The 27,916-nt window shown below is 32.0% G+C and overlaps 3 protein-coding genes across 6 annotated transcripts; 2 read left to right on the top strand and 1 right to left on the bottom strand.

The window, feature by feature from the left end:
- The first annotated feature begins 4,010 nt into the window (after window positions 1-4,010).
- On the top strand, window positions 4,011-11,380 carry LOC102601573 (MADS-box protein CMB1). Its single transcript, XM_006363503.2, has 8 exons — window positions 4,011-4,251; window positions 6,288-6,366; window positions 6,560-6,621; window positions 6,913-7,012; window positions 9,352-9,393; window positions 9,479-9,520; window positions 10,155-10,291; window positions 11,114-11,380. The coding sequence occupies exons 1-8, from the start codon at window positions 4,067-4,069 to the stop codon at window positions 11,190-11,192; spliced, it is 726 nt and encodes a 241-aa protein (XP_006363565.1). The 5' UTR covers window positions 4,011-4,066; the 3' UTR covers window positions 11,193-11,380.
- A 3,504-nt stretch (window positions 11,381-14,884) lies between these two features.
- LOC102600558 (translin-associated protein X) lies at window positions 14,885-19,731 on the bottom strand. Of its 4 annotated transcripts, none has more exons than XM_006363499.2 (8): window positions 19,646-19,731; window positions 19,438-19,556; window positions 17,200-17,279; window positions 16,604-16,745; window positions 16,371-16,520; window positions 16,089-16,290; window positions 15,332-15,433; window positions 14,885-15,248 (listed from the first exon to the last, which is right to left on the bottom strand). In XM_006363499.2, exons 1-7 carry the CDS (start codon window positions 19,707-19,709, stop codon window positions 15,336-15,338), a joined length of 855 nt encoding a protein of 284 aa, XP_006363561.2. In that variant the 5' UTR covers window positions 19,710-19,731; the 3' UTR covers window positions 14,885-15,248; window positions 15,332-15,335. The 4 variants fall into 4 exon arrangements, with proteins under 4 accessions (XP_006363561.2, XP_006363562.2, XP_006363563.2 ...); XM_006363500.2 differs by having other exon boundaries at window positions 14,885-15,244; XM_006363501.2 differs by having other exon boundaries at window positions 14,885-15,226.
- An 835-nt stretch (window positions 19,732-20,566) lies between these two features.
- LOC102600227 (D-aminoacyl-tRNA deacylase) lies at window positions 20,567-27,045 on the top strand. Its single transcript, XM_006363498.2, has 8 exons — window positions 20,567-20,904; window positions 21,933-22,075; window positions 22,259-22,322; window positions 23,305-23,357; window positions 23,558-23,613; window positions 24,836-24,910; window positions 25,232-25,420; window positions 26,656-27,045. The coding sequence occupies exons 1-8, from the start codon at window positions 20,619-20,621 to the stop codon at window positions 26,741-26,743; spliced, it is 954 nt and encodes a 317-aa protein (XP_006363560.1). The 5' UTR covers window positions 20,567-20,618; the 3' UTR covers window positions 26,744-27,045.
- The last annotated feature ends 871 nt before the right edge of the window (window positions 27,046-27,916 follow it).

The raw sequence follows: 27,916 nt of genomic DNA, 5'->3' as shown, positions 1-27,916 counted from the left end.
TATATATATATAAAATATGGAAAATGTGAAAAGAGTCTTACCCGTTTTTGTGAATAACTTTGGCACTAGGGCTGGATTTTATTTAGGGAAACTTGTTTCTATTATTTAAGTTATGAAGTAATGTTTTTATATGTCATATTTGTATGGAGTATAATGTGTATAACGACTAAGAAAATTAATATAAAAATTGGTATTTATCGAATTTTATATTTTATTCAATAATTTTATTTAATTATGAAATGATTGTACTAACTGATATCTATAAATTGTGATATTCAATTTACGGAATATTCCTTAGATTTTATATATATACTGAGTGGAATCGATTTGTAAAGTGATTTCTTATATATATGTCGTATTTCTATGAAATGTTTATAATGATTGTGGAAATTAGTTTATATACCATATTTTATACAAACATGTTTTAGTTTATGTATTGTGTATGATGACTCTAGTAATTGATATGAAAATTGGTGCTCAACAAATTTTATGTATTTTATTAATTGCTTAAGTTTATGAAATGATTGTACAAATTGATATCTAAGATCTGTGGTATTTAATGTATGAAATGAAATCACCAAATTTTATAAGTATGTTATTAATTCTTTTAGTGTATGAAATAGATATACAAATCGGTATCTATGAATTGTGATATTCAATTTAGATGATACCAGTTAATTTGTATATCAATTCCCATACACTATGTGCTTTATTTTTTTAATCAAAATTTTCTCTCATTTATCTCCGTGTTGAATCAAGATTGAATGATTACATTAACGTATTATAGTTTATGTAATCACAAATCTTGATTTTAAATATTTCAATTGAAGTGAAATATTGTTTGATATGTATGGAGTAACATGACATATTCTTAGGTATCTAATATCAAAATATCCAACTCATGTAACAGAAACATGTGGTATGTCCCCAAAAGATGCATAAGGGGGAGTGTGCTATGTCTTGTTTAAGGAAAAACAAACAATATTTAAGGTTGTTATACATTTAATTAGCACCAAAAATTATTGTACCCCTTGACTGCTAAATACTATTGAGTTTCAATTATATGTATTGACGGTGTAAAAAATATTTACACGATCAGATTATTTTTTTAGTAAATATTGATTGATAATCTAGTATAAATACACTTACCTATTATTGATGGTGTAAAAAGATATTTATACTGTCTAGTGTGTGTATAATTTTGTGAAGAGTCCCATCTCGGTGGTTTAAGAAATGGTATTTACTTTAATATGATCTAAACAATCTTTTCCTTATAAGTTCGCTTTTAGATTTGAGTTAGACACAAAAAATATTTCCTTACATAATATTAATGCACGATTCATTCCATTCTTGTTTTTCGATGTTAGACCTCCATACTAAAATTGTCCACGCACTATATGTCCAGTCCTAGCTAGAAGAAATGTGTGATCTTTTTAGTATAGTTTGAACATTCTTTTTCGTCATGAGCTAACTTTTGTATTTTGTAGACATGATATTTCCAATATAAGGGGCTTATAATGTATCTCCATATAAAGGTCTTTTAAAACACCCCTCAATCCCAGTAAGGGATACAAATACCTTTCATAATATGTCTCACAGTTTCCATTAAAATGGAAATGTGGGACTTGACTGATTGAAATCTCTTTGATCAGCGGAAAAAACTTTTATTTCTAGTAGTATGTAAAATTATGTGAATTTGGAACTTTCTAATAAAATGTAATTACAAACATTTATTTATAAATAAATAACCAAGTTATGTGATTGATTCATTATATTTCGATACCTTATTTATGAATTATGATTTACTCATTTAAAAAATTATATAAAAATATATAATTAAAATTTCCATAATATTTTAATAGAATTTTCAACAAATTATGTGGTTTTCTATAAAAAAAATATTACTTTTCAAATCTAATTTATGCATTCAAATAAAATTTTAATTTCAAATCAATCTGACTTCAAATCATGGTAAAAAATAGCCAAAAGGGCCTAAAAAGATACCATTGTTGAGAACTTCAAATCAAATTGGGGCATATTTGCTCAAAATAAGAGTACATGCCCACTCCTCAGTGCTCTACACCTCAACTTGCTTAAAAATCTAAAGTTTGGGTTAGACTTGACAGCCACCAATATTCAAATTCTAGAGATAACATAAAGATATTAGTAAAAGTATTATCGATAAAGACTGTGATGAGATAAATATGATTCTTTCATTTTTAATCAGAGTTTTGAATTCTTACTTGGCATGGATAAACATTTATTATAGAGTGTTTCCCACTTAAACGAGTCACACGCGACTAGAATTGAAATTAGTCGAGGCCCTAATACGAATATTAAAGGGTTATTCGCACGATTGCCCCCATTTTGGGGTGGTTTTAAATTTTTGACTCTTAAGTTGGTGATCTTTAATTTTTGTCCTTTAAGTAATAAAAAAAAGTGACTTAAAATACCCCTAGCATCAAAAAAATTTAAAACAAATTCTACAAGGAAAATAAATAAATATTTGTATCATAATATAACACATGTTCTGCGTTACAAGGCATACCAAATTATGCCCGCTTAATTCCTACAGAACCGAATAAAGCAAAAATTATTTTAACTTAGGTCTTCCCATCAAACTAGATACTACACAACTTATATGGAATTTTTTTTTCTAAAACTTATGTCTCCTTTGATTTAATATGTAATTTGATACAAATTAAATACCACCCCCAAATAGGGGCAAAAACTTGATATTAAAAGGTTAGTTGGTGAGAAACCAAAAATAATAATACTAAATAGTATTGACTTGTCCTTTTTTTTGCCCTAAACACCAAAACATATCTTACTTATATATTAATTATAGAGAGACAAGGGACACAAGCAGAAGAAATAACAAAAGCAGTTTCCAGTAGTACCAAAAATGCAATATTTACAATGTTTAAAGTGATATTTATAAGGATTGTTTGGTCGTGAATAAATTATTCTAGGATTAATTATTTTAGAATAAAGCATTTCATGAATAAGTTATTATTCCACTATATATATGAGATAATGTATTTCATCACTAAAACACAAATGATAAGAGTAATAATCTAAAAATTACTACATAATACCTCCAACTAATCATACGATAAAATAACTCTGCATTTTATCCTGAAAAATAATAATACTAAATAGTATTGACTCGTCTTCTTTTTTTTTTTGCCCTAAACACCAAAACATATTTTACTTATATACTCCCTCCGTCCCTATTTACTTGTCCTTTTTTCCTTTTTGTAGTTGTCCCTAATTATTTGTCCATTTTGACAAATCAAGAAAGGACAAAAAAAAATCCTATTATACCCTCAATTAATTACTTTGAAAAAGGTAGAGCTTTTTGAAAATATTAATTTTTTAATTCATCCACTTCATAATTAATAGGGGTACAATGGTAAACTCACTATGTCAATAAGTGTTTTCTTAATAGGTGTGTCAATTCAAAAGTGGACAAGTAATTAGGGACGGAAGGAGTATTAATTATAAAGAGACAAGGGACACAAGCAGAAGAAATAACAAAAGCAGTTTGCAGTATTTCCAAAAATGCATTATTTACAATGTTTAAAGTGATATTTATAAGGGTCGTTTGGTCGTGAATAAATTATTCTAGGATTAATTATTTTAGAATAAATCATTTCATGAATAAGTTATTATTTCACTATATATATGAGATAATGTATTTCATCAATAAAACACAAATGGTAAGAGTAACAATCTAAGAATTACTACATAATACCTCCAACTAAACACACGATAAAATAACTCTGCATTTTATGCTGAAATTATTATACCTTATACATCACATATCACATCAAACGAAATAATATAAGAAATATAGATACAATGTTGTAATATTAGGAAACCCCATGACCCCACAAAGCTATTTATTACCCTAAGAATAAAAAGACAGAAAAAAGAAGAACCAAAACCATAACTACACTATCAATATCCTACTATACATAGGCTTTTATCAAAAAAACACACACATGACTAGTTTTTGAGATTAAAATATTAGATTTTTGAAACTATATTTTATAATATTATAATGGGAAGAGGTAAGGTAGAATTGAAGAGAATAGAAAACAAGATAAACAGGCAAGTTACTTTTGCTAAGAGAAGAAATGGATTACTCAAAAAAGCTTATGAGCTTTCTATTTTGTGTGAAGCTGAAGTTGCTCTTATCATTTTCTCTAATCGTGGCAAGCTCTATGAATTTTGCAGTACCTCTAGGTAATATTTATATGTTTTTAATGTCGATATCGCTCCATTTAAGCTTCACGTTTACGTTTTATAGATTTTTGAAAAATTGTATATGTTTAACCACGAAATTTGATTTTTAAATATCTTAAATTTCACTTCCACTCGCAAAACTTTAAATTAGTTCCAAATATTACAACTTTGAGTTTCGATTGCAAAATCTATGGTCAAACGGATGTTTATGTGCATTATGATTTTGTTATCTTTTTAAAAAAAATTGTTGTTGATTTTTACTTGTTTTTGAGTATTGATGTTATAGATCTGAGTGAGAATAGAGTTTTTAGTACATTTATTAAGGGTGAATAATCAAATTTTCATTTGATTAGATCTAGGTTTTCTTGTACATTAAAATTGTTAAAACAAAGTTCATTTTATGATCTAACTTTTGTTATGATTTGATGTTCCACCTTCATTTTTTCTTCTTTTTATTTTAAACAAATAAATAAATAAATTTAAAATATCCTCACTTTATATGTTCTTCAAGTACAGACACATGAAACAAAAAGAAGTTTTATAATATGAATTGAATTAAAGCTGCTTGAATTCTTATCTTAGTTTTTGAAAACAACAAAAAACTTTGAAAAAGAATTTGATTTGATTATATATGGCAACAAATAACACTAACTTTATATCAAGTCGGAATTGACAATATGAATCCTCAACTTTTCATTTAAGCTCAATTCATATAGAAAATTTTGTATTGCGGATTGGAGTAATTTTTGCAGTTGATCATTTTTGTTTGAATAATCACTCAATTAATAGTTATTATCCAAGAAAATTATATTGAAATCAAGAAATAATGTTAATTTTTCATATAACAATCCTATTAATTGAATGACCATCTAAATCGTCTTTTTCTTAAAGTTAAGGACTTGCCTTTCATCTAATTTTGACACTAATGTTCTTGAACTGACAAATTTGTCATTTACTCTTCATTTTCTGCATACTCTTTGTGTTTCAATTTATGTGACTCGAGTTTTGTGGGTCAATTTTTTTTTATTTTAATCATGTATATGTATAAGAAGTATTCTAAGTTATAATAACTAACAATTTTAAAAAACATAATCAAGATCAAATAACATAGTAGAAGTAATATTGGTTTATGTAACTTCTAGGCATTAATAATATAGTTTTTTTTTTACACAATCAAGTTATTTATTAGATAATTATAATAAATAACGTTGAGACTTATAACTAATTATCTGTTTTGATATCATATTAAAGTAAGAGAAGGTAACCGTGGACTAAAGTACTTATAAGGCAATATGTAATAGAGAAAACCAAGCATGCATTAAGCATTATGCTCTACATATGGTCCTAGTTAAGAGTTAGATAAAGTACCTATATATTATGGTTGTGCATTAGTTTTTCTTTATAGTTTTATTATTTGGGCTTTATAACTTGTAACGTGATTAGATATGACATGATATATTATTGATTCTCGATTTAAAAAACACATGAAAGTTGAGTGTTAGGGAAGAGGGTCAATAGGTATTCAAACAATTTTCTTTCTTTCATCAAGGAGAGCATAGTCTAATTATTATCAATATCATTATTATTATCTCTTTGTCTAATTATTATCAATATCATTATTATTATCTCTTTGTTCATTGTATTATTACTGATGTTTCTTTAATTTTACTTGGGTTGTTTGTACTATGTTTACTTCATGAACTTTCTTGTCTATCGTATTTTCACCATAATTTTTACTCTTGTATTGGCTAAACCTAGTTTTGAAATTGCTTTTCATAAGTCGAGAGAGTCTATCAAAAACAACCTCTAAATTACTTCTAGGCAGGTATAAGGTTAGGTACACTCTATCATCCTCAAACCCCATTTATGAGATTACACTGATATGTTACTATTATTGTTGTACTTGTAACATGATTAAAAAAACTAGTAATAATTACATTTCTTGTCAAAGAGTAAATAAAGTATGATCCTTTAATAAGTTGAAGATTCCTCTAAATCAAATTGTCACTTTTGTGCAACTTGTCATTTTTTCCTAGTATGTCTGATACACTGGAGAGATACCATAGATGCAGCTATGGTGACCTTGAAACTGGCCAGTCTTCAATGGATTCACAGGTTCCTTCATCTTCCTCAGAATCGCAATTTACTTCGTACTTAACTTATATACTCTGACAGTATCAATATAATTTAACCTTTTATAACATGTTATCTGTCTTATTTTCTTCGTAAATAATTAATTAATTGATATTGATAACTAATGTCAAGCACTCTATATTCATTCTAACTTATTAGTGTTATTATGGAATAGAACAACTACCAAGAGTATATGAAGCTGAAAGCAAGAGTTGAAGTGCTACAACAGTCTCAAAGGTGATACATTATTTGTTTGAAAGGCACTTTTACTTGTCCCATTTTGATTAACGGTCCATTTTTACTTCATGGGGTTTCATCTAAACACCTGAACCGGTTTAGAACTAGTATTTTGAACATGCATGGACATGTTCAATCATGCGTTTGTTTGAACAGGTTCAGGATGTTTAGATAAAATCCCGTGAAATAAATTAAAGGACGGCTTGTCAATATGTTATTTGTGTCTTCAATATATTATTCTTCTACCCTAATTCTTAATAAAATTGGATTTACTTATTCTTAATCTTTAAGGCATATACTTGGAGAGGACTTAAGTCAATTAAACACAAAAGATTTGGAACAGCTTGAGCGTCAGCTGGATTCATCTTTGAGGCAAATAAGATCAAGAAGGGTATGTTCTATGCTCCTTATAGGTTATAATTTATTTGTCAATTTTAGGCTTTCAGATCATAAGTCTTTGCTCCTAATGTCCGATGACAATTCAGTGGTGGAATTAGAAATTTATGCAAAGACAATTCAAGCAATATTATATTATAGAATGTCAGACTTGAAATTTGAACTTGAGACGTTAAACCCTCTTTGCAAGTACACTAATATCTTACCTTGTGTCAACGGGGTTCAACAATTTATATATAAACAAACATTCATGCTTTTGCCCTATTTGGTGCAATAAATATAATTTTATGAAAGGTATGTCGGGAAAATGATAAATTCTACCTATGAATAATATCCATGTTAAATAGTAATAAAAAGAGAGTGACATCGATATCAAATCTTTTAATGGGATAAATATAATATCCAAATGGAGTAATATACTAACAATTATTATAACTTGATAGTGTCAAAAAACTATTAAATCTTAAAATACGTTCTTTTATTTCACACAACTCATTATATTATTACTCACTCTATTTTCTCACGAACTAAAAATAATCCGTGGATTACTCTCTCTATGCTCTGGTGTATTTGAATTGAACAAACAAAGCTCCTATTTATAGGAGTTAATGATTGCTTCAACAACTTGCAAATTACATGTGAAAACATGTAATGGCCTCTTGCAATTTGTTATGGCAACTTGTTGCCAACTACTTTCTTTATTGATCCCACAAATCGTCCCCTTAACTTTAATTTTTCTTCTTTATTTTAACTCGAGTTCAACCTTTGAAAATTTTTAATTCTTAGAGGCTTTGTAAAGGTATCTGCAAGTTGATCGTGAGATTTTACATACTTGAATTCTATTTTCTTTTTGACTATGCATTCTTTGATGAAAGTACCTTATGTTTATATTGCTTTGATCATGATACATTCAAATTCTTGACAAGTGTTTGAGCGAGTTTTTGTTGTTAACACAACTTGACATGGCTTCAATTTGTGGCAAAATAAACTTACTCAATAATCTTCTCAATCAAATAGCATGACACACGTATATTACTATTCTACTTCACAAGTTGAGAGAGTAACAATGAATTGTTCCATTGAACTCCAAGAAATAACTTAATCATCCAAAAAACCACAAAATAGATGTCTTCCACTAGGCTAAGAATAATTTTTTTCTAAGATAGAAAAATACTTCTTCTTGTTTCTAGATACTTCTACTATCAAGAAGTATTTCAGTTGTCTCAAGTTTTTAAATGAAACTTAGTATGTAAGAAAGACTTGATAGAAGAGATTCCTACAAAATCATTTTTGTAATGATAATGTTATCGACATATACAACAAGGAGAATAGTTCCACCCACAAATTGCCTGCAGAAGATTGAATGATCATATTTGTCTTCTTTTTAGTCCAAACTCCTGAATTACGTACCTTACTAAATTTTTCAAACTAAGCACGAGGACTTTGTTTCAAGCCATACAAGAACTACTTCAAGTGACAAACTTTTTCATACTCCCCCTGAGCAACAACATCAAGCGGTTGTTTCTTATTAACCTCTATGTAGAGACCGCCATGAAGGAATGCATTTTTAATGTTTAACTGATGCAAAGGAGAATTCTCATAAGCAACTAGAGAAATGAACAAGCAGACAGTAGTGAGTTTGACAACCGGGAAGAAGATGTTTGAGTAATCCATCCCTTAAGTCTAAGCATATTCATTGGCAACAAGTCTAGCCTTAAGTCTTGTCACAGGACCTTCTAAAACAACTTTGACCACGAAGACCCACTTCTTTCTTTCCACTAGGGAGAAATTTTACTACGTGTGGTTATCCTCTAACACATGTATTTCCTCAAGCATTGCTTCAAACCATTTAGAATGATCAAAGCCTCCTTAACATTTTTGGGTACAGACATAGAGTCTAGAGATGCAATCAAAGATCTAGATGCATGAGATAACTGATCATAGGAAACAATAGGAAGGTCAAGATTTTTTGAAACTGAAAATATTATTTTCGAAACTGAAGGAAGGTCAAAATTTCCGAGTGCGTGTATCATTGTAACTTGTGTATTATTCAATAGGTAAATATGTGTAAATACAGTAACATTACAAGCTAACTAAGGAACGACTTGAAGAGGAAATCCTAAAGATATGATATTTATCTATATCTTTGTACACTATATCAAGAACATACATATATATTTATTTTGTAACAAGATCTTACCTTTTCCTACCTTCTCTCTTTTACAACTTATATGCTAATTATAAATAATTAAATAATAATTTTTAAAAAGGGTAAATAGTTGCTTGCATGATTTGCTAAAGAAGTTTTTAACCAACTCCTTGAACATGTTTCAGACACAAAACATGCTTGATCAACTTTCTGATCTTCAACAAAAGGTATGTATTTGTATAATCCCCTAAGTTGACAATTAAATGAATTGCTCATGTGACATTATATGTGTTCTTTTTGCTTTTTCTATAGGAACAATCTCTTCTTGAAATCAACAGATCCTTGAAGACAAAGGTACAAATCCAGAAAGCACTCATTTTGGACCTTTTACTTTCATTTTGGTTGATCTAAATTTTGGGAAAATGTCTTTTCTATGAAAGTATGTTTTTTAAAAATGAGAAAAATGACTTTGCCAGTGAAAGTAGGAAAATAAGCTCCACAAGTGACGACATTTCACATTGATGGTATCCTTCTGATCCTTCAACACACCTCATCTTCACTCCACCTTTGTAGTCTCCATCCCATCCCCACCACTCCACACCCCTACCCACCATCACCACCTCTTATAATATTTGCTTAGATTATGTAAAAATGTTTTAAGAATAATATTTTTTTGTTTATGTACATAATATAAGAAAACAAGTAAAAACCTACTTATTTTTTCTAAAAAATATTTTTCAAGAATATTTTTCATGGAAAATATATATTTTTTATACCGAACACACCCTTAATCTTTGTTTTATGGTATCTGACTCATTTGTTCTCCATTTCGGATTTTGAGATTCATATGTGGTTTTCTTTGATGTCATATGTTTATATGTATTTTAAATATTTTAAATTGTCAATTGTTATAACTTATCGTACTTTTTACATAGTTTTCTGGATTCGATTGACAGTTATTAATTTCTTTATGAAATGCTTATGATAGTTGGAAGAAAACTCTGTAGCCCACCAAGCACATTGGCATACTACTGGAGAGCAAAATATACAATTCAGACAACAACCTGCTCAGTCAGAGGGGTTCTTTCAGCCTTTACAATGCAATACTAATATAGTGCCAAACAGGTAATTTATAATTTTATGTTTTTTTTCCTTTAAATAGCACATTTTTTGCAACATTTTAAATTGAACCATTGAATTGAGTCGCTGAGAGGCGAATTCAGAATTTAAAGTAATAGATACATTCAAATTAATTTCTTTGTATATTAATCGAAGTGAGCCATGTCATAAGTCTAGAGATGAATTCAGAATCTAAAGTAATAGATACGTTCAAATTAATTTCTTTGTGTGTTTATTGAAGTGAGTCATATTGTTAGTCTAGAGGCGAATTCAGAATCTAAAGTAATAACTAATAGATACATTCAAATTAATTTCTTTGTGTATATTGAAGTGAGTCGTGTTGTAAGTCTAGAGGCAAATTCAGAATCTAAAGTAATAGATAAATTCAAATTAGTATCTTTCTTTGTGTATTTATCGAAGTGAGCCATGTAAGTTCTAGAGGCGAATTCAGAATCTAAAGCAATAGATACTTTCAAATCATTTTTTTTTGTGTGCATTTATTGAAGTGAGTCATGTTGTAAGTCTAGAGACGAATTCAGAACCTAAAGTGATACATACATTCAAAAAAAATTCTCTGTGTATTTATTAAAGTGAGTCATGTTGGAAGTCCAGAGGAAAATTTAGAATCTAAAGTATACAATAGATACATTCAAATAATATTTTTTTTGTATATTTATTGAAGTGAGTCATGTGGTAAGTTTAGAGGCGAATTCAGAACCTGAAGTATTAGATACATTCAAAATAATTTATTTGTGTATTTATTGAAGTGATGAGCCATCTTGTAAGTTGTAGAGGCGAATTCAGAATCTGAAGTTCACGTAGTAACAGGTACAATCTGGCTCCATTGGATAATATAGAACCATCAACTCATAATGCTACTGGAATTTTGCCTGGATGGATGCTTTGAATGGGAAACAAGTTCTCTTGCCTTTTACAAGCAATTAAGTTGATGAAAGTTTGAGATTGGAAAGAACCAATAAATGTTATTTCTTTCATACATACAAGTTGAGCTTTTAGTGTTTCAAAAGACTAATTAGCTTGCATGTTTAGTAAACTATTGTGTATGCAAACTATAATGATATATATGTCATGTAATAAGTCAAACATACATTTTCTATTTTGGACCATTTCTCGACTTGTGCGTGACATACTAATCTTCTCTGTATCGTTTCAATTTTATCTGAATGTCACCGAACGGATCGGACTACATTATCTCTTTTACTTCTTGTTTTAGTACTTAAATTCTTATGGAATTAATGCAAGTAGATGCACTTACTAACCTTATTGTGACCATAGTTTATAACTTGAGCCTCTACTACATTATTGTTGATGCAACAACCAAAAAATTCAAAGGTCATGTTTAATTGACCATATATGGTTGTTTACCCTTAAATTGAATTTATATATGTGGTTCTAGGATATAAAGATTGAGATAACCAAAATAAGAAGATAGTTTTGTGCTTATTTTTCTTTGATAATAATTCATCTGAGTGATTATTGTTTCAACGTAAAAGAACGAACTAGATCATAAGGGGAAATTAAAAATGTTGTGGTGTATTGATGGATCATAACTGTTTTATTCTTAATCAGAGATTTCAAGTTCGAGTTCTGGGTATGGGCAAAATGTTGTTTGAAGCGCCACTCTTGAATGGACTCTGCATCACGATTCAGATTTAATTAGCGCTTCAATATGGACTCCAGACACCAAATGAGAAGAAAGAACTAGACTTTGTCAAGAAACTAAAAGAAAGAATTAGATCAACATGAGTTGTGGTGAGTGATGAAACTACTTCATTCTTAATTAAAGGTCTCGGGTTCGATCCCTAAAAAAAATTATGTTAGAAATATGATAGGAAAAGAAGAAAAAGAACTAGACTTTGTCAAGAGAGAATATGAAAATATAATAATGATGTCCATAGCCCTGGAAAAGTTAAAGGCACAAATTAAAGATGTATAAAGAGTAGATATTTGAGTTAACATATTGTACTAAAACTTGTGTAATAACTGTTAGGGTTCATAGTATATCCAACATATACTAAAGGAAATAGTTGTGTAGCCAATCAATGCTAGACAACAAATCCTTAAACACATAACATTAGTTATATATTGTGGCTATCATTGTCACCTCCCATATCATGTCTTATCCTTTTAAATATTATCATGTACTTGCTTTTTCAGACAACCTCTCATTTTCTTTCTTAACCTAATATTCCTCTCCATTTTCATGTCACTCTTTGTTCACTAATTTATTATTTTATGTAACTTGCTAATGACAAGGATGGACTTATCTCTAATAGATTAATAATTAGGCATTTACGTATAATAAGTTAGCCTGTTTTAGTAACCTTGCGATAATTACTAGCTCGTCTAGGGAGAATATATATTTTAGCTAACTCATGTGTAACTCATTAACATATTTATATACACTTAAAAACCTTTTTATTAAGTGTTATTCGTTTGATTTCTAATATTTAGATAGCTTATAATAATTAGAGGTGATAAAATTAGTGCTTTTTATAAGCAGAGTGTCAAGTCAAACATGAATAAGTAGTGAGTGGTAGTTTGTTCTTTTACATTTCACAAAAATGGGTTTTTGTTCACTTTTTGTTGAAATAGAAAAGAAGGAGGTACCAAGGGTTAATTCCTTTGTGTGAGGTAAACAACAAGTTCAGAGTTTCTATTTTTAGGTAAATTATTAAAAATTAAAGAAGAGTTGGTTTGGTGAAGAAAGCTCAAGAAATCTATGTGTTTTGTGATGCTAAAGTTCCTTTGATTATTTTCTCACACAATGCTGAAGTTTCTTTTTAATCTGTCTAATGACTTACTTTTCTGTGTAGTCATTGGTATAAAAAAAATGACACATTTCTATGTTAAGTAGTAATTTAACTTTAAAATATTTATTTTACCTTTAATGAAATGATTTATAGTCACACAAATATCTATTACTTAGTTTAGATCACATGTTTCAAAAGTTTTTCTTTCTTATACTCCGTGCTGAGTCAAACTAACTCATATAAAATGGGACGAAGGGAGTAGTTAGTCTTTGAAAAATGACATATTTTCATATTTAATACTCTCTCCACTTAAAAAAGAATGACCCAGTTTGACTTGAGACGATGTTTAAGAAAATAAAGAAGAATTTTCTATCTTGTAATCTTGAATTAAAGATATGTCAAAAGTACTAAAATGCTCTTTAATCTTGTGGCGTTAAACATGCATGTCACGTGAAAAATTGAAATTATAGTATTGTCAAAAAAGGAAAGGTTTCATTGTATTTTAAACAGGTGAAAAAGAAAAGTATATCATTCTTTTTTATACGGAGGGAGTAACAATTTCACTTAACTATTTATTTTACTCTTAATGAGATAATTTATAGTTACACAATCACAAATTTTAATAGTCTTTCTTTCTTAAATTTCATTCTAAACAACATCGAATAGATTAGAACGGAGAGAGATTTTTTTCCCCTAAGAAATTATATCTTGTAGGGTTTATTCTACTTACTCATTTATACAGTTTTTTTTTTGTTTTGCTATATAGACTTGCTTGTCTTAGTAGTTCTAGCTTCTAGATATGCATGATGAGTAGTGACTTTTCCTGTTAGATTTTTTTAAAATTTATGTATAGCTTCGTTTCATATTACTTGATTTATGTTGATTTGACACAATTAATCTTTAACAAAGCTTTTATTAAGATTGTATTTACTAAGTTAATTTTATTAATTTGAAACTATAAATTTGATTACATTACTATTACTATCATTACTAGAAAATATGGAATTAGTTCAGAAATTTGTCGATAATCCCCAACTAATTCATTGCTAAACAGCCCCTAGTTAATTGAATTTTATTTGGGTAATTTATAGCTAATCTGTAGCTAAATAAGAGTAGCATGATATTTTTGTTTTTTAGCTATGGAAATTTATGGTCGCTATTTTCTTTCTTCTTTCTGATTTTGCATATTATTACTACTTATTACATTTCCAAGATAAATGTACAGCTACTTAGGGATAGCTATGAAACCTAGCCACAATATAACAGTTTAATTACATTCCCAACAAATCTTCCTTTTTCTTTTGCTTTTAAGAATCTCCTCAGAATATAAAGCTTATAGAGGTTAAAGGCTAAGAATTTATTATTTATACTCACTCCATTCATGCTTATGAAGTATATGTTTTACTATACTATATACTATGCATATTAATTGATATATAATTTCAATGAACTTAGGAAATGATTCGGAGAATTGTGTTTCTCTTGATATGCTAAAGTGAATAAGTAAAAATCAATATATGTTTTTTTTCTTCGAAATTTGAATTTTAAGTGTCCAATTGGAATACTTTATTAGGAGTTGGAGTGTTAAATTGAAATAGGACTTAGTTCGAGTGTCTAAAGGAAATATCCTAACAAGTTTTAAAGGGTTGCCTCTTCACTTGAGCTGAGAGTCTTTTAAAAACAGTTTCTCTACCTCCACGAAGCAATGGTAAGGCTTGTGTATGAAATTTCACTGAATATGATATTATTGTTTATGGGGTTGACTATGTATCAAGCCAAAAAATAATGAACATATATCCTCTTTTTTTCTATATAAGGCAGAAAGAAGATGTAAGTTTCAAAGCTATGAAATACAATAATAACAACAGAAAAAACATTGATTCAGAATACCTTCTGGGTAAATAAAGAGTGTAAACTAGTCTAAAATCATCTTAGAAAACAAACTCCGGCAATCATTTCGCGAATAAGGTATCCATCTTGTAGGTCAGTAGGAAGAAATAGAGTACTTGTAAGCTATACAATCTCCGCTACAAACTTCAGTAGGAGGACTGGAGTAATTACAAAATCTGTCATTTCTACTACAAAGACGCAAATCGTTGCACCCAAGCACCCTACAAAGACGCTCTGCACCGTGTGCATATGCAGGCTGGGAGAGCTGCATCAACAACTTCAAAAACTTATCTTTCTGCCTTCAATAAGAAATTGCAGCATAATTAAGTTAGTACAAGGCATAATAACTTCTGTAAACACTCTTAACAAAGTAGATAGTTACTTCTTCATTCAATGTCTGGCATGCCCAACAGTGGATAACTGGTGTCAGCAGATCCAAGAAGGGGAATATACTCCGATCCTCTTACATGAACACTAAAACAAGCTGCAGAACAATCAGTTGCATAAGAGATACGCCTCGAGTTTTTTCCAGATTCAGTTACTAGTAACTAACTATTTCCACAACTAAATACAGATATTGACTGCACAAGCTCAAACTAAAACAATAAATTAAACGCAAACATATTGTTTTAACATAGGATGCTTTATGAAAGGTAAAATATCCACTAAAAGCTGCAGGAAACACCAGAATATCAAGTCTACTTTACAGGTTCCAGATGGAACCTGAATATACCCGACTACCTAGTGCAACAAAATAATTGAATATATTAGTCGAAGAATCAAACATTGAATGAGAACTTAAATTACAGTTATTATACATGGAACACCAAGGTGAACCACACACGAGAATGATTTAAATTATTCGGTAGCCAGAGCACATACAAATTTTGGATAACAATTTCTTTCCTGTGCATCCAATTAAAAGCTTTTGATTATATTACTGATAAGAAAAAACTTATGAATATACACAGTTTGAAATGAACAAACCCCTGAGACTGAAAACAAAAAGATTACTGCCTGACAGAATTGCTTAAAAACAGTTGTGTTTACACTGTCCTAAAGCAGTATTTAAGTAGTTAGGTTAGAACTAAGGTACAAAGAGAAAGAAATTGGTCGTAGACACCAGCTGAAGACTATACCATTTTCTATCTTCATCACACTCTGGAGCATTGTTTCCATTTTCTGTTTCATATCTGAACTATCATCCATCTCCGGGGCAATAAGAGTAAGGTTCCTGTAAATTTCACGCACAAAACTGCAGATCTTCTCTGCAAAATCAAGTTCCCCTTCTGAAATTCGACCGATTGCTAACCTCATTAATTCTCCTGTCAAGTCCGCAAGCTAAAGTGGAAAAGTTAGCAATATGGCAATATTTCTTAGCATTGCTTAACTTGAAAAATACAAACAGATGAGACGCTTACCCCTAAGATATAGTCTAAGATGTTAATCTGCAAGGGTTCAACAGAAGGATCACTTAATGGGAGCAAGGTCGCATTCATCTCATCAAGAGTTAATAGAGTCCCTGTCTTGCAGAAATTACAAAGTGTTGCAGCTTCAACATATTCTTGAACCTACAAGTTGGAAGAGCACAGAAGCCAAGTCAAATTAGGATATTTCTAAGTCTTTAGAAGCAAAATAAGACCAACTGACCCACCCCAGGAGAATATGCTCGTCTTAGCTTCCAGAAATCAGTCCCTTGCAGTTCCTTAACTAGCCGGGACAAATATTGATCAGTCACAGCTGCCAGATCTTTTACTGCTTTATCCAGAACTTCCTCTTTGTTCTGCTTGCTCATTCTGTTAGTGAAGAAGGGAAGAAAAAAAAACTACGATAATCTTTCACCTTACATAAAATTCAACAAAGTGGAGCAGACGAAGATAAATAGCTATCCAACATTTCACATGTTTTGACTGCATAGGTTAAATAAGCACAAATAGAAACTGTGCTGGTACTGGCATACTACATACACATTGAGACACAAGCATCAGTTTCAAACATGTTATTCATGTGGATAACTGCCATGAAGATGATAAGATTTCAAGCCATACATTAGCAAGAATGTGCGAGAAAAATGATTTACAGCAGCAATGCATAGATCCAGGACCCAGGTATACTGAAGACCACATACAACCATCTGCACAGCGCATATATGATACAACAAGAGAACCCATAGACTATAAAGCATAAAAGAGAAAAATAGTGCATCACCAGCTCCACAAGAAAATTCATGGGCAGCAACAGATTTGATACCTGTGCACTTGAAAAATGACCTTCTTGCTGTTCATAGTAATATCACGGCTGGCTTTCACCACCCTTTCTCGCTTATCATTCTGCATCATACACAAACAAAATTCATATATCACAATTCCATGTGAATTTTGATTCTTCGATACTCAAAAGTGACTTTTCTCCATCATCAATTTGTTTAAAGCTATAATCAGCTAACATAAGAACTTATTCAGAAACTAGCAAGAATAATTTGTTTAAGTGTTCTATGCCATCAATCCTCACTCAAGAACTTTCTCTTTTCAAACTAGAACTTGAATCTGAAACAGAGATTTATCTCTTCAAGCATGAACATACTCAGACATGTTTTTTTGAAACTGGTAACATGTATATATATAAATATGTATTAGATATGCACCATAACAGTGCTATCTACAATTACAAAAACCCAACCATGCTTAGGACTACAGCTTCACAAGGAACCTATCATATCAACTAGTGACTCAGTCTCCTCTACATAGTTTTCTTTACACCAAAAATGAAACAAAAGAATACAAATCATCTTGACTTTCTGCACATAATCAGACATGTATTCTCTAGTTTTGACAAGAGAGTCATCTGGATATGTATAACTGCAAAATCAGCGGTAGGTACATAGAATATACATTCATCTTTTCACAAATAAACTTCCTTCTCTCTAAAATTATCAAAAGTAAATATTCTTCCTTTTTCCTGGTTTTTGATAGGCGAACAGATCCATCCATTCAATAAAGAACAAATATTTGCATTGCTATATGATGTTTAGATTGGGAAAAGATTTGACTCTCAAAATAAAGTGGCACAAGCCAGAAACATGATAGTAAGTTCAAATGTTCGCCATCCAAACCATATGATCTAAATTTCACTACAGAATTTCCAATTCACTTCTCTCCTGCTTAGCTGAATACCAATACCATTTGGTTGTAGTAAACAAAAGAAGTTCTCTAAACATACTTTTACATTTTCCTGCATTAAGTTTGCAAGAACGTTGTGGCTGGTGAAACTAGACCTGGAAACTTGACCACATGAAAGCCACATTTTACATATCAAGTTGTAAAACAATGGGATTTGGGGAAAACTATAAGTAACCAGTTGTATTCTTAACATCAAAAACATGTTAAGAGGGTTCTTTTACAGTTTCAAAAGGTAAAAAGGACTCCTATTCAATAAAAAAACCCTGCATTTAAACATTGCCAAGCAAATCTATCAAGTCTCCTGCTTCCCCCGACATGTTCTGTTTACACATTAAGTAAAAAAGACAAAAACAACTCATCCTAATTTTCTGAATGGTATTGCTTGTCTTCAAAATGTCTGGGCATATTGTCCACCAGATACAAGTTGAGATGATCTGCCTCCAATCCTCCACAACATTTCTTTTCCACACATTCTTCCAGTTTTCTTATTGATTCCCGGGGCGGTGGCATTCTTGAATGAAGTCTATCCGAACCGAATTAGCACTTCTCAGATCAGGCTAGGCCTCTCCAGCTGAGCTGGGCGCCGGGGCCCTGGATGCGCTAGCGATTGGCACATAGGGGAATGGTTGCCCGGGTTTCTCGGCCTGGTATCCTGCACCTCGCGTTCATGATATCTACATTCAACTGTGCCCCGGAGACACGGTCGAAGCACGCCCGTCCAGTGTGCTTCTTTCACGACATGCTATAGTCCTGGGTGTCTTTTCCACACATTCTTCCAGTAGCTTAGCAACTCCTTAGTAGAACTGAACAAAAACCAGTTTATACCCAAAATACACAAGAGCAGGTACCACCCTCTGGTCATGTTCTAGGTCGACCAATTCTTCAAATTCTAGCCTACTTCAGTAACATTTTCTCCACCCTCAGGTGTATCAAAATAATCAGAGCTAAGAGTGTATTCGGCATGAAGGAAAACATTTTCCAATGAAAAATGACTTCCCTGATAAAAGCAGCAGGGAAAATAAGTTCCGACATTCCACATCGATTGTTTCCTCCCCACCCTCCAACACACCTCATCTTCACCCCCTCCCCATAGCCCTTATCCCCACCACCCACACCCCTACCTCCACCTCCCATGGTAAACATTTTCCTTCATACCGAACACAAACCCTAAATTGCTACCTTTTATACTCCTAAAGGCTAAAACACACCAATTCAATCACCCAAATTTAAGGAAAACGCAAATAAACAGCTTTTAATCACAACAGACATATACAAGTGAATCAAGAAAACAAAAAGGAAGAAACTTAACCAGGTTATTGAGGTAATCAGCATATTTAGAGAAGCCATCTTTCATTGATGATTCAGTGTCAGTTTCAGTACTCATTGTTCTCGCCTTCTTCATTGCGCTTTGCCAAGTTGTTCCCACCACTATTCAACAAAAAATGAACCAAAAATTCAAACTTTATTGTTCCTTGAGAAGAGAGAATTAGGGTTTATCGTTGGAAATGAGAACTTACAGTGACGAATGCGCTGGGGCTTTGGTGCCATAACTATGAAAGTTAACTTGGAAGCGTACAACATGTGTCCTTCAGCGTAAAAAAAGAGAAAACGTTTGCCATCTTTTAATTAAGTTTCTTTTTTACGAGTATTGAAAATACTTTTTAAACTCGTAGAATTATTAACTTTGTTTTCGAATTATCGGTAGTTTTAAAAATATTTTTTACTTTGATTAACTTTAGGTTGATGATATAGCAAGGAATATCAAACTTTTGTAGAAGCATGGAAAATTTAGGGGTGTATTTTCATTTATGTTGCAAAATCGAGTGTGTATTTAAGTTTAATCAGTCAAATAAAAGGATATTTTTAAGGTTGTTAACAGTTTAGAATGAAATTAATAATTCATGTTGAAGTTAGAGATGAGAGAAATATTGAAAACACCAACTTGACGCAAATTATTAGTTTTATTCTTGAACTATTGACAGTCTTAAAAACACATCTTTAATTATCTAACGAAACTTAAATACACTCCAGATATATCTCAGACCTGTCACATGATATAATAAGTGGTTTCAAACTCTTGTAAGAGCATGAAACTCTTAATAAAAAGTTGAGAAAAATGTTAAAAACACCTCTAAACTTGATGATAATTTATGAGTGTATATCACTCATATTGCAATAACAGGGATATATTTAAGATTATTAATAATTTGTATCGAAACTAGGAATGTTTTCAATATCCTTCTCTTCTCTTCTACCTTTTTGATAATATTTTCAAAAAAAATTTATTCAATTAAAACATATCAAAATCAAATAAGTTAATGGGGAAATCTTAGTCTTAAATTTTGACACGCAAAAAAGCGCCTAACTACTGCCAGTGTGGCGCCAGCAGGACCGTCGATCTTTTTAAATCCAAACTATATATAAATGCTCTGCGAAAAATTTCCCACAGAAAATACCCACAGAATCTTCAGTCTCAGAAAAGCCGGCGAAATGGTGAAGCTAGTGGTGGCGACGACGGTGGATCCGGCATCAATTTGCCCAGCGAAGGAGCTGTTAGCTATGCCAGGTTGGCAACCCGGGCCCACCTTGGATCAATGTATCAGAAGTTTCAGTAATGACGATGTCAGGCTATTGGAGCATGACAAAGGCATTGTTGAAGAAGATGATTTGGATCAACGTTGGGAGAATGCTACTGGTCAGACGGTCGATGAGGTTATCTTCCTTAGTAAACACACTGCTGTGTCTAACCGCCCCGCTCTCACCATCCACCCCATTGGTATGTAGCATAATAGAGGTTGATTCAGAATTTAAATTCTATGAGCTCAATTTTAAGGTTATTAGCATTTGAACTTGTTATATTTTAAAATTTATGGGTTCAGACCTATTAATTGTTTGCAATTTTGCTATAAAGCTGCATCTGCCTCTGTGTAATTGTAAATCTCTTGTCTCATTTTATATGAGGGTGTTGGATTGTATATACTGTGTTGAAAATTAATTGTGTTGATGTATTATATTACTACTATAATGTGTTCAATAAAGTTGGTGGGAACAACATAGTTCAAATTACAGTAGAGGCAAAAAAAAGGCTAGGTGATTCCATTTGTCTAAGTTTGGTGAATAGAGTTGTCCTCTATATGTGCTGATAGGATGCAGAAGCTACATAACTGGACTAGTCTAAGTGCGACAAACCAGGCAAAACACCAAAACACCACCTTTTTAAGAAATGAAGGAAAATACTCCCTCTGTTTCAATTTGTTTGTTTCGTTTTGACTTGGCATGGGGTTTAAGAAAGTAAAGAAGATTTTTGAATCTTGTCGTCTTAAACTAAAAATATGTAGAAGGTACCAAAATGTCCTTTAATCTTGTGTCTTAAGCATGCCATGTGGAGAGTTGGAACTAAAGAGTTGCCAAAAAGGGAAAGAGACATTCTTTTTTTCAACTAACTAAAAAGGGAAGTAAGAGAAATAAATTGAAAGGGAACGAGTATTAGTTAATGGTGTCAATCATTTTGAATATCCCAAAATGAAGAGAGTGGTATATAAGTTTTGTAGGGATGGAATATTATATTACTGGTATTGGAAAGAATATTTTAGAACTAGTATATTTAAATGAATTTGAATTATTAGAAGTCGTAAAAACTGATTAGGATAATATCATTATTTGAATGGTTATCAAACGTTACGAAGCGTCCTAACATGGAAAGAATGTTTATAAGTTGGGAGAGAGTATGGTAAAATTTGATATATGGAACTTAGATATTTGCAGCACCTTAATGAGGTCCTAATTTTGTTCAATGTTTGTTAGGGGTGCCACATTTGAAAGAGGGAGATGTTCCACCACAAGGAGGGAAGCCAGGGTGGGCGGCTCCACCAAATCCAAGGATGGGGCCATGGATGATTCTTTTGAATAAAATTGCTGAATCTCATAATCTCATTCCCGAATTTGAAGTATGGCTCTTTTCTATACCAGTTCTATGATCAATCTTTTATGGCTCTTATAAAAAAATTTCTTTTGCTAGATAATCCTGGCAATTCTCTCCAAATAACTTCTTTCTTTTGTTTTCCATTTTTCCTCTACTTGACATGTAATATGGAGTGAATACTAATACTATTGTTTCCTTGCTGGTATAGATCACCTTTGAAGCTACTCATCATGGACCCGTGACAACTAAGCCAACAATGTTTATCGAGATAGGTAAGCTTCATGAAGTACTATTTTTTTTGTATACTTTTACTTCCTCCTTAAAATTGGAGTTCACACCATAAAAAAAATAGTTCAATGTGCCTTTCAAGTTTTATGCATTCATGTTTTATAGCACTTATTAAGTGGAATTAAAGCTCCATAATTTCCAAGAGGTCCACAGAATTCTGCATTTGTCAGATAAACAGGCCATAAATGGAACAGAAGGGAGATCTAGAAGTTTACTATACCAATTGCAGCAGAGTTGCATATGATTCAAGTAAAATCTAAAATTAGGTAGAAGAAAAATGGTACCAGCACTGATTAGTGATTACTTATTAGCTTATTTTTCTTTCCCTTCTATAATCTTAATATGAAAGAAGATCATAGTGTTCAAATAGAGAGGAAGAAACACAAGATTAAGGACAGGAAGTTGTCATAGAGAGAAATGAAAGGATGAGGGAACAAGGTAAATCTTCCTAATTTTTAAGCAAGCAGAGGTGTCCAATCGGGTTGTAGGTCAGTTATAAAGCAGAAACCAAGCCATTACCTTGATTCACATTGAACTCTTTTCTGTAGTGTAGACACTCTTTTTTCTCTTTCTGGGGTATTCCTTGGCTTAACTAACATAATAATAACCAAATTATGCAAGACTCAATTTGATAGTTGAAGGAGATAGGTTCACAAGACTTCTACTTAGGCAGGCATCGGATTGCTTCATTTTTTTGTGTGTCCATTTACTTGCTTCTAGGATAGTATCCCTTTTATATACTTTGGCTGATATAGACTATCACTGTTTTTAGATTTCTCTCTGTTCATCTCTACCCTTTTATATTCATTTTGTGCACAATTAGAATGCTGAGTCTATATAGTTATTTTGTCCCCTTTTTCTCTATTATTTGTCTCTTTGCTCTGCTTCAACAATAGCACAAGTTTTACTCCATCACTTACTTCATCAGCTATGTGGTTTGTAAAACTAATTACTTGCTTGATCTAGGTAGCACTGAGGAGTACTGGAGGAGGCCAGATGCTGCTCAAGTTGTTGCTCAGGTGAATTTTACTTTGTTATTGGCTGCTTTACTGGTCAAGGATGTTGCTATCTTGGAAGTCTTATATTTTCAACTTTAGTTAGTCTGCGAAGGACTTTCTTTCGTTTATTTAGTTTTCTTATGGTATCCGTCTGGTCTATCCAAAAACATCAATGCTTACGTATTTTGATTTTCTCTAACACATACATGTTGTACTCACAGTTAGTCTGGGAAGGACTTGGACTTGGAGGAGGTCCTCCTGTTGGAAACTGGAGCAGGTATCATATGCAAGTTTTTCCCCTATATCCCTCAAACATCCTAGGCTCTTCTTTTGGCTGAGCATTCTCTTCTCTCTGACGAAGTAAATTGTTAGAATTGAGTGTGTGTATCGACAGCGTCCTAATCTTTACCCCACCTCCCAAGCAAAGAAAAGAAACTGAGTACAGCAAAGGTGAAGTTTTGGGGACACATTTATATTGCAAACCCACATTCTTCCTTATGCTACTTTTACTATTGCTAGCATTGATTTCAGAGGCAGAGCTCCCTTATTTTTATCTTTTTCAGTTCTCATATTTGGATTCATAATTCTTTATTGTTCTTTCCTTGCAACTTATTAGTCTTCTGCTCCCATCAACATGCGACCCAGGGATTTGTCTTCTGGGTCGAGCTCGTCGCACCAGGATTTCCCAGTGCGGGTTACCTCTCCTGTGTGGTTTGCGAGTTATTGCATAGGAGCGGGGATTTTACCCTGTGGGCACCCAAAGGATAGCGGCTGCGGGTTTCCCTTGTCATAAAAAAAAAAAATATCTATATTTTACCGACATGCTCATTTCATTCCAGTTACTTGCAAAATATGTAATAATCAAATATCGACACCGCCTGAGCCAATGCGCACCGGCGTCCTACTTAAGTTTCTTTTCTGGAATTTAGAGCCTCATCTTCAGAGTATCTGTTTACTCTTTTCTTCTGAAGCTGCTCCCATGTATTATTGAACTAAAATGAAGCAAGAAGGAATTTTGGTTTCTTCAAGACCTTTTTTTGTCATTCTCCCATAGCCTTCACAAGCTTTATGCAGTCGTGCTCTTCTTTATAACTTTGGAAGTTCTCAGCAAGAAGCCACATGTTGTTAATGAGGCTGCAACAGAGCAGAATATGATCTCCTATTTGGAGCATGAGAAAGCCTTCTTTTTAAAGTGTAAAATGGTCCAATGTTTATGTGACCAGCATGATAATCAAGAGGCTAACCAACTTTTGCACTTCCTGGTTCTGGTTTTGATCCAGGAGTGAATTTGGTAAACCCAGACTCTGTTAATCTCTGTTCTGTCAGTCCTATGGTTTTGTTGTCCACAATTTTGCACCTGATAAATTAACTCCTTGAGATTAGCTAGACAGACTATAGTTTGAATGAATGGTTATCTTATCTAGCTGTTAATTTTATTTGTCCGTAAACTATGTCTTCTGTATTATTCTAAATTGACTAGTCATTTCGTTGCCGTCCAGTACGTCTGCAAATAACAAAGTCCTTCTAGGAATTGGTGGAGGACATTATGTGCCACGACATACAGATGTGATAAAGTAAGTAATTTGGTTACTAAATTGTTTATTACCTCTATATCTTTCATATTAGAGCCTTCGGAATGTATGTGATCATTTTGCATTAAAACTTTGGCATAGTTAAACTGTAAAAGGCTTTGTTTTCTGCATCTTCTTACTTTGCTTTTCAAGTTATCTATTTAGCAGATTATACAATGGTTGATTTGTTTCAGCTGCTCTTTTAGAACCTAATGACTCTTTAGCTTTATTTACACCAACTACATGAAGTAATCCAAAGTTGCTACATTATGAAACAGAAGCTATATTCCAGCATAAGTTTGGTTTAATTTGTTTCACTCACAGGAAGGATGGTTGTTGGGTGGGCCAACTCCTCTCTGGTTACTCCTTACCGATGGAAGATCCTGGTCCATCAAAAGGTAAAGTAAATGCACAAGATATTGCTGGAACTTGGAAACACTCGATTAGAGCAGCATATGATGCTACTAAAGCAGGTTTTCCTGGTGGAGAAATTCTGGCACATCTTGATCAGAAGTAAGTTCATTTGCAACAAAAAAAAGATTTTTTTTTTTTTATATTTGGTTCTACACTGTGAAAGAATAAAAAGAAAGATACCAATTCCCAACCAGCACTAGTATCACTTGAACTTTCACTGAACCTACCTCTTCCACTATGGAGCGTAAGGACCACTTTTTAGAGCCAGGGTGAACTGACTAGATAGGAATTTTAAGACGGTGGAAATATGTTACATCAAAGAGTGACCATCTCAGTAAGCTTAAATTTTCCAAGTGATCCATCTTCAATCTTTAATTGGACGACCATCTATTTGAGCATATTGTTACAGAGTAATAATCATGATAGAAAATGAAAATATGATCTTCAAATGGAAGAAGCTGCAGTTTTCCAGAATCGGAGTGCACATTTACATACGCTATTTATTTTCAATGATAGATAGACTTCATTCTTCTCAACTCGTTGAATATTAAAATCTAATTTTTCTTTGTCGTAATCTTGAAGTTAAAAAAAAGACTGAACTTTTCTTCTAATGACTTGTTATCTGGAAAGAACAATAAAATCTTTGTCTAGAGTCCTTTTTCAGGATCATAATGACTCCCCTCCATCCAATAATGGTGCATCGGGGACATTCTGCCCAACTCCCAAGCTCTTTTTCTAGCTTCTCCATAACTCTGTTGCGATTGATCTCCTCTCACCAACACTTCAAACAATTCCATTGATGACACAGTTGCCAGGAACTTGCTTTTATCACTTAAATCTTAAACCCTCTTTAACTATTATATATCCACACTATTAGCCCTACGTTAGGATTCTGTAAACTATTTCTGGCAGAAACTTTTCAGCTGTCTAGAGAAAAGAAACTACGACAAGATTACCACTCCTGACCAGTCATTAGTCTAGCTTAGCCCCTTTTCCTCTCCCCGTCATGTTTACTACTGAAGTACAACAATTTTCTTCTGACTGTTGAGTACAAAACAATCAAAACGAGTAGCTAGGATATACTGAGCGTTGCAGGCTTCAGAGATGAATAGAGATACATTGTTTCCTTCCAACCTCTGATAAAGCTGTAAGTTCTAATTAACATGTCATTAGAAGCTAGTATAAGATCAAGAACACCTGACGGTTAGTGTGGAGTAAACATTTCTCACAAAACATCATTACATTGTTTATCTCAGTAACATTTTAACGTCCTCTTTTTCCTTTTTCGTTTACTTAGAATAACACGATTTTGTTATACTTGAATATCGTTGCAGGAGTTTCAAGAGCTGGCAGAAGAACGCGATCATTGAATTCCTAGGTGCACAGAACATTAAAATTGGCAAGCCAGGTGACTTCCGCTGATTCTGAACATTTTAAGCAAGTTACTTATTACTGGTGAAGTTGTTAAAGGTCAACAACTTCCATACGTTTTTTGTGATTAGATGTAATTGTAGAGTAGGTTGAAGCAATATCGATTTCAAAAGATATTACATAAAAAGAAATTTTAATTTTATATATTTAGTGTAATTTTTCAAAGAAAGTTCAGATGAATCCCTTGTCCCGATCTATCTAGTACTTTCATGCATTGTGTTTTACATTGACAACGACAATAATCTTGAAGTCATAAATTAGATGATGTAATCTACATTTTTACATACTGATAACAATGTTTCTCCATTTTATCCTTACTTAATATACTTTTTTTTTTTTTCATTTAAGCTCACCTTATGTTATCGTCTAGATTAGTTGAATCAGTGAAAGCTAGAGACAGATAAAGTTAAAAATATATATTTTTTCCTAAATTAATCTACACGCATTTATGTGAATTTAAACAAATTTTCTATCTTTTGTTTTTCCCTAAAATAAGCATAAGCAACACAATAAGAGGTCCAACTTAAAGTTTATAATTATAATCACAATTCGCTTAATATTTTCAAAATACAATTTGAAAATCAGATAGATATGAAACCTTGAATCCTCATTATGAAAAACATTAGATTATGTTATACTAAATGAGTTACACCTTGTTTGGACGGTTGTTACCCGTTGTACTATATTGTATTGTTAGTTTAAATACATTGTTTGGGTTGATTGTTATTTAAATTATATTGTGCCGTATTGTTTAAATCCATTGTTAGGTAACGATGAAAAGAGACATTTTATGTAAGGATTGATTTGGTGTGATTGCGTTGTTACCTTAATATTTTTTTATCATTTTTTCTTTACTTATTATTTAATAATTCTATTTTATTTTTTACTTTACCTTTTCAAATTATAGATATATGACATTATGTAACAACGGAGATCGATACAATCTATCCAGACACTAATTTTATCAGAACAACACCATTCACAATAGATTATGAAACAATACGTAACACCCATTCACACAGAGTGTTAAAATTTTCACCTAATTTAAACAAAGTTTCCCTATAATCGACTCGCCCCGCTCCATTTGTCATCCCTCAAACACTTGGTTATAAATTCACGAGCATTGACAAGTAGGTGTAACTAAAAAATTTCGAATATTTAGAT

The sequence above is a fragment of the Solanum tuberosum genome, unplaced genomic scaffold, assembly GCF_000226075.1.
Source record: "Solanum tuberosum cultivar DM 1-3 516 R44 unplaced genomic scaffold, SolTub_3.0 scf00431, whole genome shotgun sequence".
Classification (NCBI taxonomy): domain Eukaryota; kingdom Viridiplantae; phylum Streptophyta; class Magnoliopsida; order Solanales; family Solanaceae; genus Solanum; species Solanum tuberosum.
Note: the sequence above shows the minus strand (reverse complement) of the source record. Positions and strands in the feature narration are given on the sequence as shown.

What these genes read in the sequence shown, in the direction of transcription:
- LOC102601573 (XM_006363503.2), top strand. Translation starts at nt 4,067, where the DNA reads ATGGGAAGAGGTAAGGTAGAATTGAAGAGAATAGAAAACAAGATAAAC. An exon ending in GAATTTTGCAGTACCTCTAG is followed by an intron (nt 4,252 to 6,287) that starts GTAATATTTATA and finishes ATTTTTTCCTAG; the next exon opens with TATGTCTGATACACTGGAGA. An exon ending in ACAGATCCTTGAAGACAAAG is followed by an intron (nt 9,521 to 10,154) that starts GTACAAATCCAG and finishes TGCTTATGATAG; the next exon opens with TTGGAAGAAAACTCTGTAGC.
- LOC102600558 (XM_006363499.2), bottom strand. Translation starts at nt 19,709, where the DNA reads ATGTTGTACGCTTCCAAGTTAACTTTCATAGTTATGGCACCAAAGCCC. An exon ending in GCCCCAGCGCATTCGTCACT is followed by an intron (nt 19,557 to 19,645) that starts GTAAGTTCTCAT and finishes TTTGTTGAATAG; the next exon opens with TGGTGGGAACAACTTGGCAA. An exon ending in TCTTAGACTATATCTTAGGG is followed by an intron (nt 16,291 to 16,370) that starts GTAAGCGTCTCA and finishes TTTCCACTTTAG; the next exon opens with CTTGCGGACTTGACAGGAGA.
- LOC102600227 (XM_006363498.2), top strand. Translation starts at nt 20,619, where the DNA reads ATGGTGAAGCTAGTGGTGGCGACGACGGTGGATCCGGCATCAATTTGC. An exon ending in CCTGTTGGAAACTGGAGCAG is followed by an intron (nt 23,614 to 24,835) that starts GTATCATATGCA and finishes GTTGCCGTCCAG; the next exon opens with TACGTCTGCAAATAACAAAG. An exon ending in CTGGCACATCTTGATCAGAA is followed by an intron (nt 25,421 to 26,655) that starts GTAAGTTCATTT and finishes ATATCGTTGCAG; the next exon opens with GAGTTTCAAGAGCTGGCAGA.